The sequence below is a fragment of the Melospiza melodia genome, chromosome 19 (genome assembly GCF_035770615.1).
Source record: "Melospiza melodia melodia isolate bMelMel2 chromosome 19, bMelMel2.pri, whole genome shotgun sequence".
In the NCBI taxonomy this organism is placed as follows: Eukaryota; Metazoa; Chordata; class Aves; order Passeriformes; family Passerellidae; genus Melospiza; species Melospiza melodia.
In genome coordinates this window covers 3,623,246-3,639,589 of record NC_086212.1, presented here as the reverse complement: position 1 = coordinate 3,639,589, position 16,344 = coordinate 3,623,246, and the positions used below count along the sequence as shown (strand labels likewise).

At 46.4% G+C, this 16,344-nt stretch overlaps 1 protein-coding gene across 2 annotated transcripts in view; it reads left to right on the top strand.

Moving 5' to 3' along the window:
- The window catches only part of TOX2 (TOX high mobility group box family member 2), a 176,401-nt gene that overhangs the window by 99,660 nt on the left and 60,397 nt on the right, over positions 1-16,344 (top strand). For both annotated transcript variants that reach the window (XM_063172164.1, XM_063172165.1), the window contains one exon: positions 629-874. In XM_063172164.1, coding sequence (XP_063028234.1) covers positions 629-874 — 246 coding nt within the window. The remainder of the gene's footprint in view (positions 1-628; positions 875-16,344) is intronic.

Genomic DNA, 16,344 nt, shown 5'->3' with positions numbered 1-16,344 from the left:
GGGAAATATTTCCACCAAAGACATGAGGGTATTTCCACCAAAGACATGTGTACCTGTTGAGACAAATTTCGGGTTTAAATACACATTGACCCCCCCAAGCCCACATCTCCCTTCCCACCCATTCCTTGCCCAGAGTATTGGGTGGTGCCACACCTCCTGGTGGTTCTGGGTGGGTGTCTTTGATGAAGTAACATCATCTTCCTCAATGTTCTCTGCTTCACCCTTTCTTCTGGGCAGGCACAGTGGAGGTTTGGCTTTCTCTCAGGTCAGTTTGTCCTGGCCAAAATCAGGAGCTCCTTAAGCAAAAGATTCTGCTTTATGGGTTTCAACAATACCTAAGTCTTGCTTTACTGAATTTTTTTATCTTTACAGCTTTTATCTAGCAACTAAATTCTTATGTGTTCTGCTACTAGTTGTCTCTACCTAGAAAGTTACATTCATGTTACGAACTGTCTTCTGTACTTTTGCAGATTTGTTAAATAAGCAAATTTGTTAAATAAATTTGTTAAATATATTTCTGTTATTTCAATATATTTCTGTTTTCCTTCACCTGCCTAAATACATTATAAAATTCTGAATTTTCATACATATCAGTGCCATGTTGCAAACTGTCTCTTTGGTGTTTCAGACGTACAACAGTCAGAATGAGAACAACGAGGACTACGAGATCCCTCCCATAACACCTCCCAACCTCCCCGACCCATCCCTCCTGCACTTGGTGGAGCATGAAACTGGATACCACTCTCTGTGCCACAGCCTCCCTCCCAACAGCCTGATCCCAGCCTATCCCTACCAGAACATGGACCTGCCGGCCATCATGGTGTCCAACATGCTGAGCCAGGATGGGCACCTCCTCTCCAGCCAGCTGCCCACGGTCAGTGCCTCTCCTTTCATCCAAAGCACTCTGTGTTTCCAGCAGTGAGCTGAGCTCACCACTCTTGGTGATGAGCTGTTTGCCATGAGGGGTGGGAGGAGCTGGTGTGGTCACCCTGCTCATGGTGGCAGTTTCCTGCTTCCTTTGGTGTCCTCCTGAGCCTTGTTAACCACTCAGGATCAGGGAAAAGGGTTTTTTCCCTCCCTGGGTGGAACATCCTCATGTTGTCTTTTCCTCCAGTTTGGAAATGAAGCTTGAGATCATTTTAGTAAGGAGGTAATATTTTGGGGGTTGGGCTCTTTCTCCAGCAGCACTGACACAGCCAGAGCACACAGCCTCAGGCTGCACCAAGGGAAACACAGGCTGGAGATTGGGAAAAAGCTTTTACAGAAAGGGTGATAAAGTTCTGGAATGGCTGCCCAGGGAGGTGGTGGAGTCCCCATCCCTGGGTGTGTTTAACAAAGCCTGGATGTGGCACTGGAGGCCAGGGTTCAGTTGAGGGGTTGGGGCTGGGTTGGACTCGATGGTCTTGAAGGTCTCTTCCAACCTGGTCATTCTGTGATTCTGTGATAAAGGGGGATTTTTATTTAAAGGTTTCAGGGGCAGTTATGGAAAGATGTCCATAAAAGGCAACCCCCACAGGGATGAGTACATTTTTATAGGTCTTAGGAAATTAGCATAGTTGATTAAAAGCACCAATTAGCAGCACAAGTGGTGAGGCAATTCCCCACCAGGTCAAGCCCCTTCTCTGGAGTCCCCCTTGGCACTGGCTGTGCTCTGTCCATGGAATGGATCTCCAAGAGTTGTTCTCAGCCTTGTTCTCTTCCCAGGAAGAACCAAGACAGCACTGGGGTCCTGTACCCCTGGGGCTTGGAGCTCTGGATTTTGTTTTGTCTTTCTGCTTAGGGAAAGGTCTCGGAAAAGCACTGGGAAAACTAGTCACTAATACAATGTGCTACAGAGCTATGAATATATGTGTTGTGGTGGATCCCCAGGACGAGGTGAGAGATGAGAATCTGACTCCAAGTTCTCAGAAGGCTGATATTGATATGATATGATATGATATGATATGATATGATATTATATTATAATATATTATATTATATTATATTATATTATATTATATTATATTATATTATATTATATTATATTATATTATATTATATTATATTATATTATATTATATTATATTATATTATATTATATTATATTATATTATATTATATTATATTATATTATATTATATTATATTATGAAATGCTATACTAAAGCTATACTAAAGAATAGAAAAAAAAGATACATCAGAAGGATACAAGAGGAATAATAAAAGGATACAAGAATGAATAATAAAAACTTGTGACAGACCAGAATTCTCACACAGCTGGACTGGGATTGGTCATTAAGTTAAAACAATTCACATGCTGGGTAAACAGTTCTCCAAATCACATTCCAGAGCAGCAAAACATGGAGAAGCTGAGGCTTCTCATCTTGCCAGGAGAAGAAATCCTGGTGAAGGGATTTTTCAGAAAATATCACGGTGACATATATGCGTGAAAAATACAGAGAACATATAAAAGAAAAAAAGGCAAAACCAAACCAGCATCACTCCCTGAACCAAGCAAAGTGCATGTGCCCCATCCCCCACGGCAAGGTGTCCTTTCTTTTCCTCCCTGTCACCCCTGTGCCACGGCAGGGTGGCTGCAGCAGGAGGAGCGGGGATGAAGGGAAAGCTCTGCTATCGATTCCAGGGGGAACAGGATCCCTCCCTGCTCTCACCAACTCCAACTGCCTCACTCCTGGGAAGGGGATACCTTGCAAAGTTTCAAATGACTCGTGCAGGGATAAACAAGGCAGGGATAATGAAGTAAAGTGAAGAAACTCCAGGGCTAATTAGAGCTTACAGCGCTTCTGCATCAGCAGCACTGAGGAAAGGTTGGGGCTTGATTTTGACAGTGATATTGAAATTGATACTGCTGCTGTTTAATACCATTTTCCTCTCCAGCAGCTTCAGCCCCGTGGTTGGTTTTTGACATTGTTTCTCTCTAAGATCATTGATTTGGAATGCCATTGATATCAAACAGAGTTAATTTCACTTAGAGAGCGTGGCTGGGAGCCTGGCCCTGCCTAGCTGGGGAAGGCTTGGTGTTGATTGCTTCAATAGATAAGGGTCTGAAAGGTAGTGATATTTAAATATTTAAATGGCATATTATCTCTTAGTCTAGGAAAATCCCAAGGCTTTCTGAAGTCCTGATGAGTCTCTGAGTTTCATTGTTAGTGTGTTTAAGAGAAATATCATGTTCTGCCCATCAGTATTGAACAGAGGCATATTTCTATGGAATTAAATATTACTGAGGGCTCTGTGTTACCTTTTAGGTTCTTAGGTGATTAAAACATTCATTTCTGAGACAGAAAGAGTCAATTTCAGATGAAACATTTTTCCCTGGTTTAATTTAAAGCACAGCCCCTTTGCCTGACCCCTATTTTCATAACACGATAATTTTATCCCGTGTTGATTGTCTCATTTTTGAGAGGTGATATTGCACTTATAAATCACTTTCTAAAATACCTAAAGAAAAAAAAAGAAGAGGGGGATTTATTAAGCAGCTCCTCTGTGTCTGAAATAATTTATTTTGGAGTAGTCCTTGGGAAATGTTCTCTTTCTTACTTTATGGTACTGTTTTACAAATGCAGCTCAGTGATGATAAATCAGGGCTGAGCCACAGATGATAAGAAGGGGACTTAGTGGGCTGTAAATGTAGAATAGAGAGATTAAGATTTGTTTGCCCCTTACCACAAAAATAAAAAAAGTCCAGTGAACCCTGAATTTCCCAGGTGAGAGTGAACTGAAGCTGTTCAGTTTTGGAAACCCTCGGGGCTGTGTTACATCTTCAGAGGCCCCAGCAGCAAAGGGGACAGGGAGGGAGCTGTGTTGCAGTTTTAGAATTAAATCCTGCCTTATGCTCCCATCACAGCCATTTTTCCACTAAAGGGTGACACCTTCTGTCCCTTTTGGTGGGGAATCAAGTTCCCTTTGTTCTCCCCCAGTCTCCCTTTGCTGCAGCAGCAGCCCACGATGGCAGCACTGCTCCCAGGGCACACCTGCAGCTCCTGGGGGTGCTGAGGGAGCAGCACCTGCACATCAGGGCACAGAAGAACCCTGGAGAGAAAGCACACTTTAAACTCATCTGGTTAATAGCTAATAGCACCTTCCAGTGCCTACAGGGGCTCCAGGAGAGCTGGAGAGGGACTGGGGACAAGGGAGGGAGGGACAGGACACAGGGAATGGCTCCCACTGCCAGAGGGCGGGGATGGATGGGAGATTGGGATGGAATTGTTCCCTGTGAGGGTGGGCAGGCCCTGGCACAGGGTGCCCAGAGCAGCTGGGGCTGCCCCTGGATCCCTGGCAGTGCCCAAGGCCAGGCTGGACAGGACTGGGAGCAACCTGGGACAGTGGAAGGTGTCCCTGCCATGGCAGGAGTGGAATGAGATGATCTTTAAGGTCCCTTCCAACCCAAACCATTCTGGGGCTTGTTTGCCAACATTTCCAGAAAGAGAGGGATGATTTCACCCAGGAAGTGATGGGAGGCCAGTCTGGAGTGAGCCCTGCTTGCTCAGAGCTCAGAGAGGTGGCTCAGAGTGCAGAGGTTTTGGGTTTGTTCCAGGACCAGCACTGCTGATGCAAATGCTGGAGCTGGAGCCTCTCCCCTCCCTGCTGCTCTCTGCTGTAGCTCACACAGGTTTTTGCAAACACAGCTATTTCCTGCCTTGGTTGCCATGTCTGTATGTTTGAATACAATGAGAAACAACAAGCAATTCATGGTAAAATGTTTAGACATTGGCCAGACTTCTGCTCTAAAAATGTAACTTGAGCCTTAGGATTTTTTTAAGTCAAAAAGAAAAAAAACAATAAACAACCAAATCCCTAACTGCTGATACAACATGAGCCAGGATTCACCAAGTGCCATAGGATTGGTATTTTTTCCTGAGAGCTCAGAAGTGAATAAAGAAAATCCAGCTGCAGGTTGCTGTCCCCTGTGTATGTCTCTTGTGCTGGGATGTCCCACATTACCCTCAGACTGCATTAAACCTCCCAGTGCCTCTCAAGGATTACCCTCCTGCTCCCACTGTGCAGGTAACCAGCGCCAAGGGAGTTAAATCAGCACAGAAATTCCCATGGCAGGATGGGGACTGGGAGTGAAGGAAGATTTGCTGTGTGCCAGCCCCTGCTCCTGGCTCCAGCTCACCCATGGGCTGTCACATGGAGACCCTGAAACCCCAAACCCAGCATCCCTTCTGTTTGCTCTGGGCTGTCACAGGGAAACCCTGAAACCCCAAACCCAGCATCCCTTCTGTTTGCTCTGGGCTGTCACATGGAAACCCTGAAAACCCCAAACCCACCATCCCTTCTGTTTGCTCTGGGCTGTCACATGGAGACCCTGAAACCCCAAACCCAGCATCCCTTCTTGTTTGCTCATCCCTGCAGTAGCACCACCCAGAGCACCCTCCACACCACTGTCACCATGATATTTTTTGAAAAATCCCTTCACCAGGATTTCTTCTCCCGGGAAGCTGAGAAGCTTCAGCTTCTCCCTGTTTTACTGCTTTGGAATGTAGTCTGGAGATTGTTTATTGTAGCATGTGAATTGTTTTAATTTAATGACCAATCATGGTCCAGCTGTGTCGAGGCTCTGAGGAGTCACGCGTTTTTCTTTATCATTCTTGTTAAACCTTCTGATGTATCCTTTTCTCTTTCCTTAGTACAGTTTTAGTTTATAATTTCTTATGATATGATATGATATATGATATGATATGATATGATATGATATGATATGATATGATATGATATATAATATAATATAATATAATATAATGTGATATGATATGATATGATATGATGTAATATAATGTGATGTGATATATGATATGATATGATATGATATGATATGATATGATATAATGTGATGTGATGTGATATAATATAATATAATATAACATAACATAACATAACATAACATAACATAACATAACATAACATAACATAACATAACATAATATAATATATCAACCTTCCGAGAACTTGGAGTCAGATTCTCATCTCTTCCCTGATCCTGTCTGTGGACCAGCTCCACATTTCCATGTCATGGCTCTTCACTGCTCTTTCTGTCACTTAATTTCCCTTTTTTTCCCCCTCTATGAGTTTTTAGAAGTTAAGGGAGTTTTCCATGGAAAGCAGGGATAGATGGATGAGAGTGGACAAAGAGTTGGCACAGGATGTGACGAGTGAAGAACTGCTGGAAGGGGTGAGGGAGAGCTGGGGAGGAGGCAGAGCTGGCTCATTTGGGGAAGGTTTGTTGGTTTGTTGGTTTTTTTTGTGTTGATGACAAGAAACAAACAGAAAATTCTTACTGCAGTAGAGTTTTCTTTTCTAGTGATCTCTCTTTTCCTGTGGGAAAAAAGGAAGGGAAGAGAAGGGAAAGAGGAGGAATGGCAGGAGGGAGGGAAAATAGGAGAGGTGTGACTGTCACTGAGAAATAGGAGTGATTAGGGAAAAGTATTCAAAGAGGGGAAAAAAACCCATGTTTTCCTTGGGAAGAGAATAAGTTTGCTCACTGTGAACATCCCAGCAGCAGCTGAGCCTCCCAGGGATCCACAGGGAGTCCTGCTGGGCTGGGATCACACTGGGGTGGGATTTGGGGCTGTGGGGAAAGCAGGGGAGGGGGCAGAGATGTGCTGTGGATCAGTGGGGAGGTGGGTGAGTGCTGGGTTAAGGAGCTGCTGCGAATAAATGAGATTTCAGAGTGGATTTGGCAGAACATTTTTGACAGAAACAAAGGGCGATCAAGGTCAGAGCCCAGGAATGTCCAACGCAGCACAAAAATATTTCCATAAATATTGGATAGCAGCCAGGAGGGCTGGGGGAGCCTCTGCTTATCAGGTGAGGGGAGCCAGGAGCCCCTGCCTGGGGGGACAGCACTGCCCAGAGCCCTCCAGCACTGCTCCAGGACCCCAAAACTGTGCTCCCCCAAGCCTGGCCACAGGACGCAGCAAGAAGCAGCCACCCTGCTTCCTCCTGCTCTGCCCTGGCCAGGGGCAGTGTGGGCACAGCCATGCATTTCTGCAGGTGCCTAGCATCCTATTGGGCATGTGCCCAGCACCCTTTTGGGCATGTAGCTGGCATCCTTTTGGGCATCTTCTTGGGTATCCTTTAGGGCATGTGCCTAGTAGCCTTTTGAGCTTGTAGCTAGCATCCTTTTGGACATGTGGCTAACATCCTTTAAGGCATCCTTTAGGGCATGTGGCTAACATCCTTTAGGGCACCCTTTTGGGCATATGCCCAGCATCCTTCTGAGCTTGTGGCTAGCACCCTTTAGGGCATGTGTCTAGTAACCTTTAGGGCATGTAGCTAGCACCCTTTTGGGCATCCTTTTGGGCATGTGGCTAGCAACCTTTAGGGCATGTCCCCAGCATCCTTTTGGGTATGTGGCTAGCATCCTCTTGGGTATCCTTTTGGGCAGGTGGCTAGTACCCTTTTGGGCATCCTTTTGAGCATGTAGCTAGCATTCTTTTTGGGCATGTGGCTGCATCCTTTAGGGCATGTGCCCAGCATCCTTTTGGGCATGTGGCTATAGCATCCTTTAGGGCATCCTTTTGGGTATGTGGCTAGCACCCTTTTGGGCATGTGACTACTACCCCTTTGGGCATCCTTTTGACCTTGTGGCTAGCATACCCTTTTGGGTATGAGGCTAGCATCCTTTTGGGTATGTAGCTAGCTTCCCTTTGGGCATGAGGCTAGCATCCTTTTGGGCATCCTTTTGGGCATGTGGCTGCTCCTGTGAGCCAACATGAGCTCTGTAGGTGTAACAAAGCTGGTTGGAGAGACTGACACCTCTCCCTGTGTCTGCCTCTTCCCATTGCTTCTGACAATGGGAGATTTTTGTGGCTCCTCTAAAGGCACTAACATTTCCTTCAGCCCACTGGGGTGCCTTTTTATGCTCTCAGCAAGCTGGTGCAAGGGCAGAAAGGCTTCAACCACAGCCTGAAAGGTTTCATTTCAGTTTGTTGAGTGGAACAGAGTTATTTGAAAAATACTGAAAATCCTCCGAGGCAAAAAGGAACATCCATGGTGTAAAATGTCACATTTCCAGTGAGCTGGGGAACCTGTTTAGGTAGAGGTGAGAGAGTAAAATGGTGAATGGGAGTGAATTGTAGAAGAAAGGTGATTGCCACCCTGAAATTCCAGAAGGTTTCAGTTGACTTTGAACAGCTGCTTCCCAACACAATGAGGCTTTGGTGTGGAACAGAGAGGAGAGCAGTAAAATAAACCAGCAGGAATCCAGCTGCCTGTGTCCCATGTGAGAAACGGAAAGGAAAAGCAGCTCTTTCCCAGAGCTGGGATGGGCATTCCTGGGATGCTCTAGGCTCCAAGGACAAGCTTGGTGCTCACCAGCCTAGAGTGAGGCTGTCCTGTGTCACCATGATATTTTCTGAAAAATCCTCTTTGCCCGGGATTTTCTCCTGGGAAGCTGAGAAGCCTCAGAGAGCAATGAAAACAATAATTATCTGATTGCTGCTCCTGTGTTTGCTGCTTTGGAATGTGGCTTGGATGTTGTTTACCAACAGGTGAATGTTTGATTGGTTCCATGTGAGTTGTTTTAATTTAATGACTAATCATGGTCCAGCTGTGTTGAGGCTCTGAGGAGTCACAGGTTTTTATTATCATTCTTGTCAAGCCTTGTGATGTATCCTTTCTCTATTTCTTTAGTATAGTTTTAGTACAGCATTTTTTAATATAATACAATATCATGAAATAATAAATCAGCCTTTTGAGAAGAAAGAGTCATATTCTCATCTCTCACCTTGTCTTGGGGACCCTCACAAACACCACAATCCTGCAGGAAGATTGGAAAGCCAGAACCCAGATTCCTCCAAACCCCCTCCAAACTGGCCTGGGACATTTCAGGGACGGGGCAGCCACAGCTGCTCTGGGCAAGCTGTAGCAGATTTTACCACCCTCACTGTAAAAAACTCCTTATGTCAATTAAATATTGTCACAAAAACCAAGTACGCTGTGCCAGCCTTTCCTCCAGGCCGCTGGAAATCCACAATCCCAGCAGGCAGAGTGGTTTACATGCTGTGGGCAAATCCTTCCAATGCATCAATATTTCAGTAATTTTGAGTCACTACCTGCTAAAATAAGTTATTTAAAATAATCCATACCCCAGTGCAGTGTACAGGCAGCATTGCCCTTCAAAGCAAGTTGATCCTCTTCAGAAGAGTGTTTATAAATAATCAAACCAACAAGAGCATTGCTCAGGTCACCAGCAGCCAAAACTTCCCTGAGTTCCCCTTGTTTCAGTCCTGGATAAGTTTTCACTGGCAATTTTGTGCTGTGAGCTTTAAGGTTTTGAATAATTTGGCTTTCTGTTTATTAATGGTTCAGTATTTAAAAACTAAACTTCCAAACATGAGGTAGAAAATGGTAATAACAAAACCCTACATGAAGGGTTCTTTGTATTAAGCAGAGCCCTGTTTGCAATTCCCTGCTAGTGTTTTTCTCAGAGGCAATAAATGAAAGAAATATGTCTTTTTAAATTTTATAAAACTCAGAAAAATGGTTTTAAACAGCTTTTCTTCACCTTCTATAATTATTTATTTTCAAACAGTCCTTCAGGGTAATGTTCCGTTTTCTTATTTCACACTCCTTTTTCTCATAAATGAACCATCACTTCAATAAATCATTATGAAAACAGAGACTAACACAAACCCTGAAAGGTTGAAAGATTTATGTAACACATTTATGTTTTCCATTTTCTCATTCTGGTACTCCACTGCTAAAGCTAAGCTAATAAAAGCTGCTATTAATATTTCTTGTTGCCTGGCAACCACTGAGAGGGAGTAATAGCTTTAGCTAGAAAAATAGATGACCGATAAGGAAAAATTCAATTCTTTTATTATCTCAAGGGAAAATGGGCTTTTACTGGAACATTATGATGTACGAGTGTGAAGTTGAATACAAAGGGTATTTTTTCAGTTGTTTTTCTATTTTTAATGAACATTATTTTACCTTCACAAACTCGTTTAAGGCATTTGCCCCACCTACTTGTGAGCTTAATTTAGCAACACCCACACACTCTTCTGTAAGTATCTGTTGGCATTTTCACTTGGAAGCCCCTTCCCTCCTTGCCTCCCCCCAGGCTGGTGGGCTTGGTCATAAAATTTCACTCCAGGTCGGAACCTGGGAGACAAGATCCAAAATCAAAGAGTAAGTTGTTCCTGTGTGCGTTCAGAACTGGCTTGCTCAGAGGAAGGGGCTTGTTTGGAGAGGTGTTTTCTGAAGTTTGTGGTGTGGCGGCTCAGGGAGAGCAGGAGGCACTGCTGGTGCTGGGGTGCCAGGGCAGGGCCTGTGGGCAGGGCCTGTGGGCAGGGTGTGCTTGGATCCCTGTGGAGACACCAGGGCTGGGCATGAACAGATCAAAAACAGCCCTGGGAGGAGGATTTGGTGGGTGAGAGCTGGACATGTGTGTGTGCCCAGAAACCCCCCAAGCCCTGGGCTGAGCCCCCAGTGTGAGAAGGAGCACACGGGGGTTCTTTCCCTCTGCCCCACTCAGGTGAGACCCCACCTGCAGAGCTGGGCCCAGCACAGGGAGGAGCTGGAGAGAGCCCAGAGGAGGCTCCAGAGATGCTCCAAGGGCTGCAATCCCTCTGGAGCCAGGCTGGGAGAGCTGGGAGTGCTCACCTGGAGAAGAGAAGGATCCAAAAGACCTCAGAGCTCCTTCCAGGGCCTAAAGCAGCCTATAAAAAATATGGGGATGGACTTTTTGTCAGGGCTTGTAGCAATTGGACAAGTGGGAAAGATTTCAAACTGAGAGTTGGTTTAAATTAGATATAAGGAAGATAACAGTGAGGGTGGGGAGGCCCTGGCACAGGGGGCCCAGAGCAGCTGTGGCTGCCCCTGGAACCCTGGCAGTGCCCAAGGCCAGGCTGGACAGGGCTTGGAGCAACCTGGGACAGTCGAAGGTGTCCCTGCCCATGGCAGGGGGTGGACTGTATGACCTTTAAAGGTCCATTCCAACTCAAACAATTCTGCAATTCCATGAACACAGATCCTGTTCTGTGGGAGAGGTCCTCCCTGAGTTTTCAAGTCATCCTGGACAGCAGCAGAAGCTCCCTGTGGAGCAGCAGCCCCTCTTTTCACATGGCTGAGGCAGCTTCTGCCTGGTCTCTTACCGAGTGAGAGAACTGGGGGGATGTGGGTCACTCTCAGAGAACAGCAGAACTCGTGAGGACTGGGCTATGCAGGAGGGCCAGGAACCTGAGGAACCTGGATGGTTGTGTGGCTGGTCTTTAGGTTCACCAGTGGGTATCCCATTTCTGAGATCTCAGTAACCAGGGTGTCATGATACACTTTTCACACAAAAGGGAACTGTTGTGACAGCTGAGAAGCAAAGCAGATGTGGGCCTTGCTGGGTAATGAAGGAATTTGTCCCTGAACAAGTGAAAAGAAGAAGACAAGGTGTCACTTGAACTGGCAGGAGGTGACTGTCACCTGCCAGGGTGGGAATCTCACATGGGAATCTGCCTTTTTTCCTGAAAAGCGCTCACAGCCACCTCCCTGCAGGAGAGCTCCTCATCAGGAGATCCCTTCCAACCCAAACCATCCCAGGGGTCTATGTCCCAGAGCAAGGGGAGGCAGGAGAGCCTTCAGCTGTGCTCTTACCCACAGCACCTCATCATACCTGCAGGAAAGGCCCTGTGACGCCTTGGGAAGGCTGCCCTAGAACAGAGGCTGGACAGAACTAAAGAATAAAGCAGGGATTTATTAAAAGGCCTCCATGGATCCACCTTGGGCAGCACAAGAGCCCAGCCAGGGCTGCACCCAGGATGAACCAAAATGGCCCCAAAATGCACGACCAGGCACGGGGTCTGTCACTGTGATCAGTTCTGCTCCATTTGCACCTTGCAGTTCATTGTCCCATTCCAGCTTTAGCCCAGGCAGTCCCACCCTGCTTGTTTTTCTCTCTCCAGCCCACGTGGTTTGTGCTCTGGGCCTGAGATTTGGATCATTTGTTCTTGGTGCCCAGCTGGAGCAGGAATTGTTTTGTCTCCCTGCTCTGTGCACAGAGCTCACCATCCCCTCATATAAAGCTCAGAATTTTACACTAAAGCAACTCAGAATCTGAAAAATATAAAAGCTAAACCTGAGCCATCACCTGCACAGTGAACCAATGTTGTGTGTATTTAAGCCTGGCTGCAGAATTGTCTCTGCCTGTGCCCCTTTGGTTTTAGGCTGCAAACTGAGTCCTTATCTCCCCATACTCATCTCGTGGCCAGAAGCCAACAAGTCCCATCCCAAGGTGCACCTGCTGCTCTCATCAACCAGCAGCTCTTCTTCACTGTTTGCACTCCTCCTTTTAACTATTCCATGAAAATTCATCGCCCTAAACTTTCCTTTCCTCTCCTTGAGCTGGTCCCTCTCTCTGATAAGCCAGTACTCTGGGGACAGTCCCAGTAGGGAAAGTTCCTTATCAGCCATACAATTCTCAGGGAGGGCACTGAGTGGGACAATCCCTCTTGTTCCTTCCTCAGCTGCCATTAAGTTCTGGTGACACAATTTGCTTTGCTTTCACAGCACTTTCAGATAGACCCGACTGCACTTAAAGCTGTGCTTAAGCAAACTGGCATGGAGCTCAAATAACTCCAGTAAATGTGTTCAAGGAATGGGATGGATCTTTTTTAAGATCTGATTCTGATCTCAAATGTGTTTGTCTCTAGTGCACAGACATGCAGGTGGATGTCTGTTCTTAGCCCAGTTTTAACCCTTAAGTTTAGGCCGTGTCCACCTTTGGGGTGAATTTTATTTTCTTCTTCCTAGCAAAAAATCCCACTTCAGCATTTTTCCTGGGTATAGTTAAAAATCCATTTTGCCCCCATCAAAAAATTCTGCAAATGAGAACATGTAACATGCTTTGCAAATGAACTAGAAATTTGGAAGTTTCTCTGGAGCCTGGGATTTGGCTTTAGGGGAAGAGTGTCTCATCATGGGCAATTCCCCATTTCCTGGTGGGGGATTTGCCAACTCAGCCCCAGGAGCTGGAACCCCTCTGCTCTGGCGCCAGGCTGGGAGAGCTGGGGGTGCTCACCTGGAGAGGATAAAGATCTAAAAGACCTCAGAGCCCCTTCCAGGGCCTAAAGGACTCTATAAAAAACATGGGGATAGACTTTTAGACTTTTATATTGGAATAATACCAATACAGCAGGACGGGATGTGCCTGAGCTTGTCTGGCCCTTGGTGCTGAACCAAACAGCGGCACTGTGGTGTTTGACCCCACAGACAATTTGGCTGGCTGGGTGTGTGGTGTTTCACCCCACAGACACTTTGGGCTGGCTGGGTGTGTGGTGTTTCACCCCACAGACACTTTTGGCTGTGGGGTGTGTGGTGTTTCACCCCACAGACACTTTGGGCTGGCTGGGTGTGTGGTGTTTCACCCCACAGACACTTTTGGCTGTGGGGTGTGTGGTGTTTCACCCCACAGACACTTTTGGCTGGCTGGGTGCTGCAGCTGGGCCCATGGGGACAAGTCCAGGCCTGCAGGAGCTCTGGTGGTGCTGGGATGGAGCTTCCCCCCATAACAGGGGCTGCTCCTCAGGTTTCCCTCTGCCAGAGAAGCTTTGAGGCGATGGTGAAGGAAAGGAGTCGGTTCTGATGGAGGGTTTGGATCCAGAGCTTTATTCTGGCCCACAGGCCTCTGAATGCAGCACCAGCTCCAGCAGAACTCCCTGAGCCCGTGGGTGCTGCTCCTTTAACCCCGGGGAGAGGGGCAGGGAAGGGGCAGGGAGCCACCAGCCAGGGACAGGAGGGGAGGGACAAAGGGACAAAGGACACCTGGATGGCCCAATGCCCCCAGGGGTAGAGGGCATCCTGTGAATCTGCCAATCACACGATGCCTTCTGGAATGCCAGGACTGACAGACAGTGCTGGGAGGGGAAAGGAGAGGGGACTGACACACATGGGAGGGAGTTATCAGGGGAGGGACCCGAGGTTCTGGGGTAAACCCTGAAATCACAATGCAACACTTTTTGATAGCAATAGGACAATTGCATCAGGCCTTGTGAGGCCGGGGAGGAGGAGGAGGAGGCTCGCTGTGAGCAGCGCCCGTGTATCAGCAGTGTAATTAAAATATCAATTACACCGTGCTGACAGTGTGCCAAAGAACTGCCTCTCGTGTGTGCACTAAACTTCATCACTCCAAAGTCTCCTCACAAGACCTGACACAGTCGTGGTGCCAAACCCAACACAAACCCGGCCTTGCTAAAGCACAGCTGAGATATTACTTTGTGCAATGGTGCCGTGCTCCAGAGCTGGGATCATGTTCTGGAAATTATCTTTTAATGTACGATTTGTATTGCTGAGAAATGTCACTTACTTTGCAGAACATCTCGCCGGCATAAAACCTAAGATTTATTCCTGTCATTTTTTTGTCTCCTCTGCCATGTTGATAATAAGAAGTCTATTTTATGTGCGTAATGCCTGTGTCAGTTTTGAAATTTGGGGTTTCGTGAAAGACAGTGGTATAAATAAAACATGATATAAATTAAAAATATAGTGGAAAATAAAATCTCTGAATTACAGGAGCAGATGAGATGAATGCAGCGTGAAGGAGGTTTGCAGAACAATATCAAATAACTCCAGTAAATATGTTCAGGGAATGGGATGGATCTTTTTTAAGATCTGATTCTGATCTCAGATGTGTTTGTCTCTAGTGCACAGACATGCAGGTGGATGTCTGTTCTTAGCTCAGTTTTAACCCTTAAGGTTTAGGCCATGTCCACCTTTGGGGTGAAATTTTTTTCTCCTTCTTAGCAAAAAATCCCACTTCAGCAATTTTCCTGGGTGAGGTTAAAAATCCATTTTGTCCCCAACAAAAAATCCTGCAAACGAGAACATGCAACATGCTTTGCAAAATGAACTAGAGATTTGGAAGAGAGTTTCTCTGGAGTCTGGGATGTGGCTTTGGGGAAAGAGTGTCCCAGCATAGGCAATTCCCCATTTCCTGGTGGGGGATTTGCCAACTCAGCCCCAGGAGCTGGGGTTGGTGCCTGGATGGGCTTTTCCCCAGCCAATTGGGTTCTGGTGTACTGTGGGACAATCTCTGTATCATAATTTAGAAAAACACAGGAAATTCTGTCAAAAGTAGGCATGAGGAAAGATTAAAAAATTGAATAGATAAATAATGGTCAGAAAGTGTTGGGATTACCCTTGTTCATGCTGACTAATCTGGGGCATTGTGAAATGTCTTGCCTTTAGTTGCAGCATGAGATAAATGATGCCAGATCATCTGTGCTTAAAGACTGGTTGTCTTTGATGCAGCAATTTAAGGTGTGTTTGAACCTCAGGGATCCCAATTCCTTTGGGAACAGTAGGTAAAGTGAACAATAATGTGTTTGTAGGGTCTCTGCTTATCAGGACATGGGTTTCAACAGCAGCCAGGAACTGCAAAATGTTCATGTGAGAGCTGCAGGAAGGATCTCCCTCCTTCCTTGAAGTGTTGGATGTGGCTTGGAGCAACCTTGTCTTGTGGAAAGCATCCCTGCCCATGTCAGGAGAGTGAAACTAGATGAGCTTTAAGGTCCTTTCCAACCCCAACCATTCTGTGATTCCTTTGCCTCTTGCTGAATGTACTCAGCCCTCTCTCAGCTGATTAACCAGAAGCTGCTTCAGCCTCCCCAAAATGCTGCCTTTGTGCCTTATTTTGTACATGTGACCAATGGCATGGGTCATCTGAGGGCTTGGTTTTGTTTGGGTCACACAATGAAAACAGAGGCATTTCCAGGCAGGGATAATCCCCCAGGCACGTGTCCCTGCACCTTCTCCTGCCTCCCATTCCTGCTCGCTGACTGTGCCACCAAAGCTGAGCTTTCACTGCCACCTCTGGACTGACAGCAGGGCCCTAATGTGAGGAAGGGGGTTCTGCCAAGGAGATGGAGCTCCTGCATCCTCCTGGAGCTTGCACCATCTGCCCCCGCTGTTTGCTGTCCCTTCTGCCCCATGTTTCTCCTCTCTTTTCTCATTTCCATGGGAATAACGAGATGGGGTGGCTGTGAGTTCAGTGCCAATGCAAAGAGCCTCCAAAAGACAAGTGAAGGGTTTTAATTTTCATCATAACCTCTGCCACACCATCAAATGTTCACATTCCCATGTGTGTTCACATCCCACGTCATAATGTGGCATAAAATCTTCCTTGAAGTGCATCGGGCAGCTGTAAACAGAACGATTGTTTGCCACTTTTTAACCAGCATCACCTGTGACACAAGAAAACCCAAAGTAGCATGTCTGGCAACTCTTTGCCATCCATCTTGTGCATTTTGATCAATGCTGCAGCCCATCTTTAATTTCTCTTATCCCTTAGATCAATCATATTTGTCTCACAGCTATCACTGGCCTCCCCTTTGCACAGGGTGCGTTACCCTGC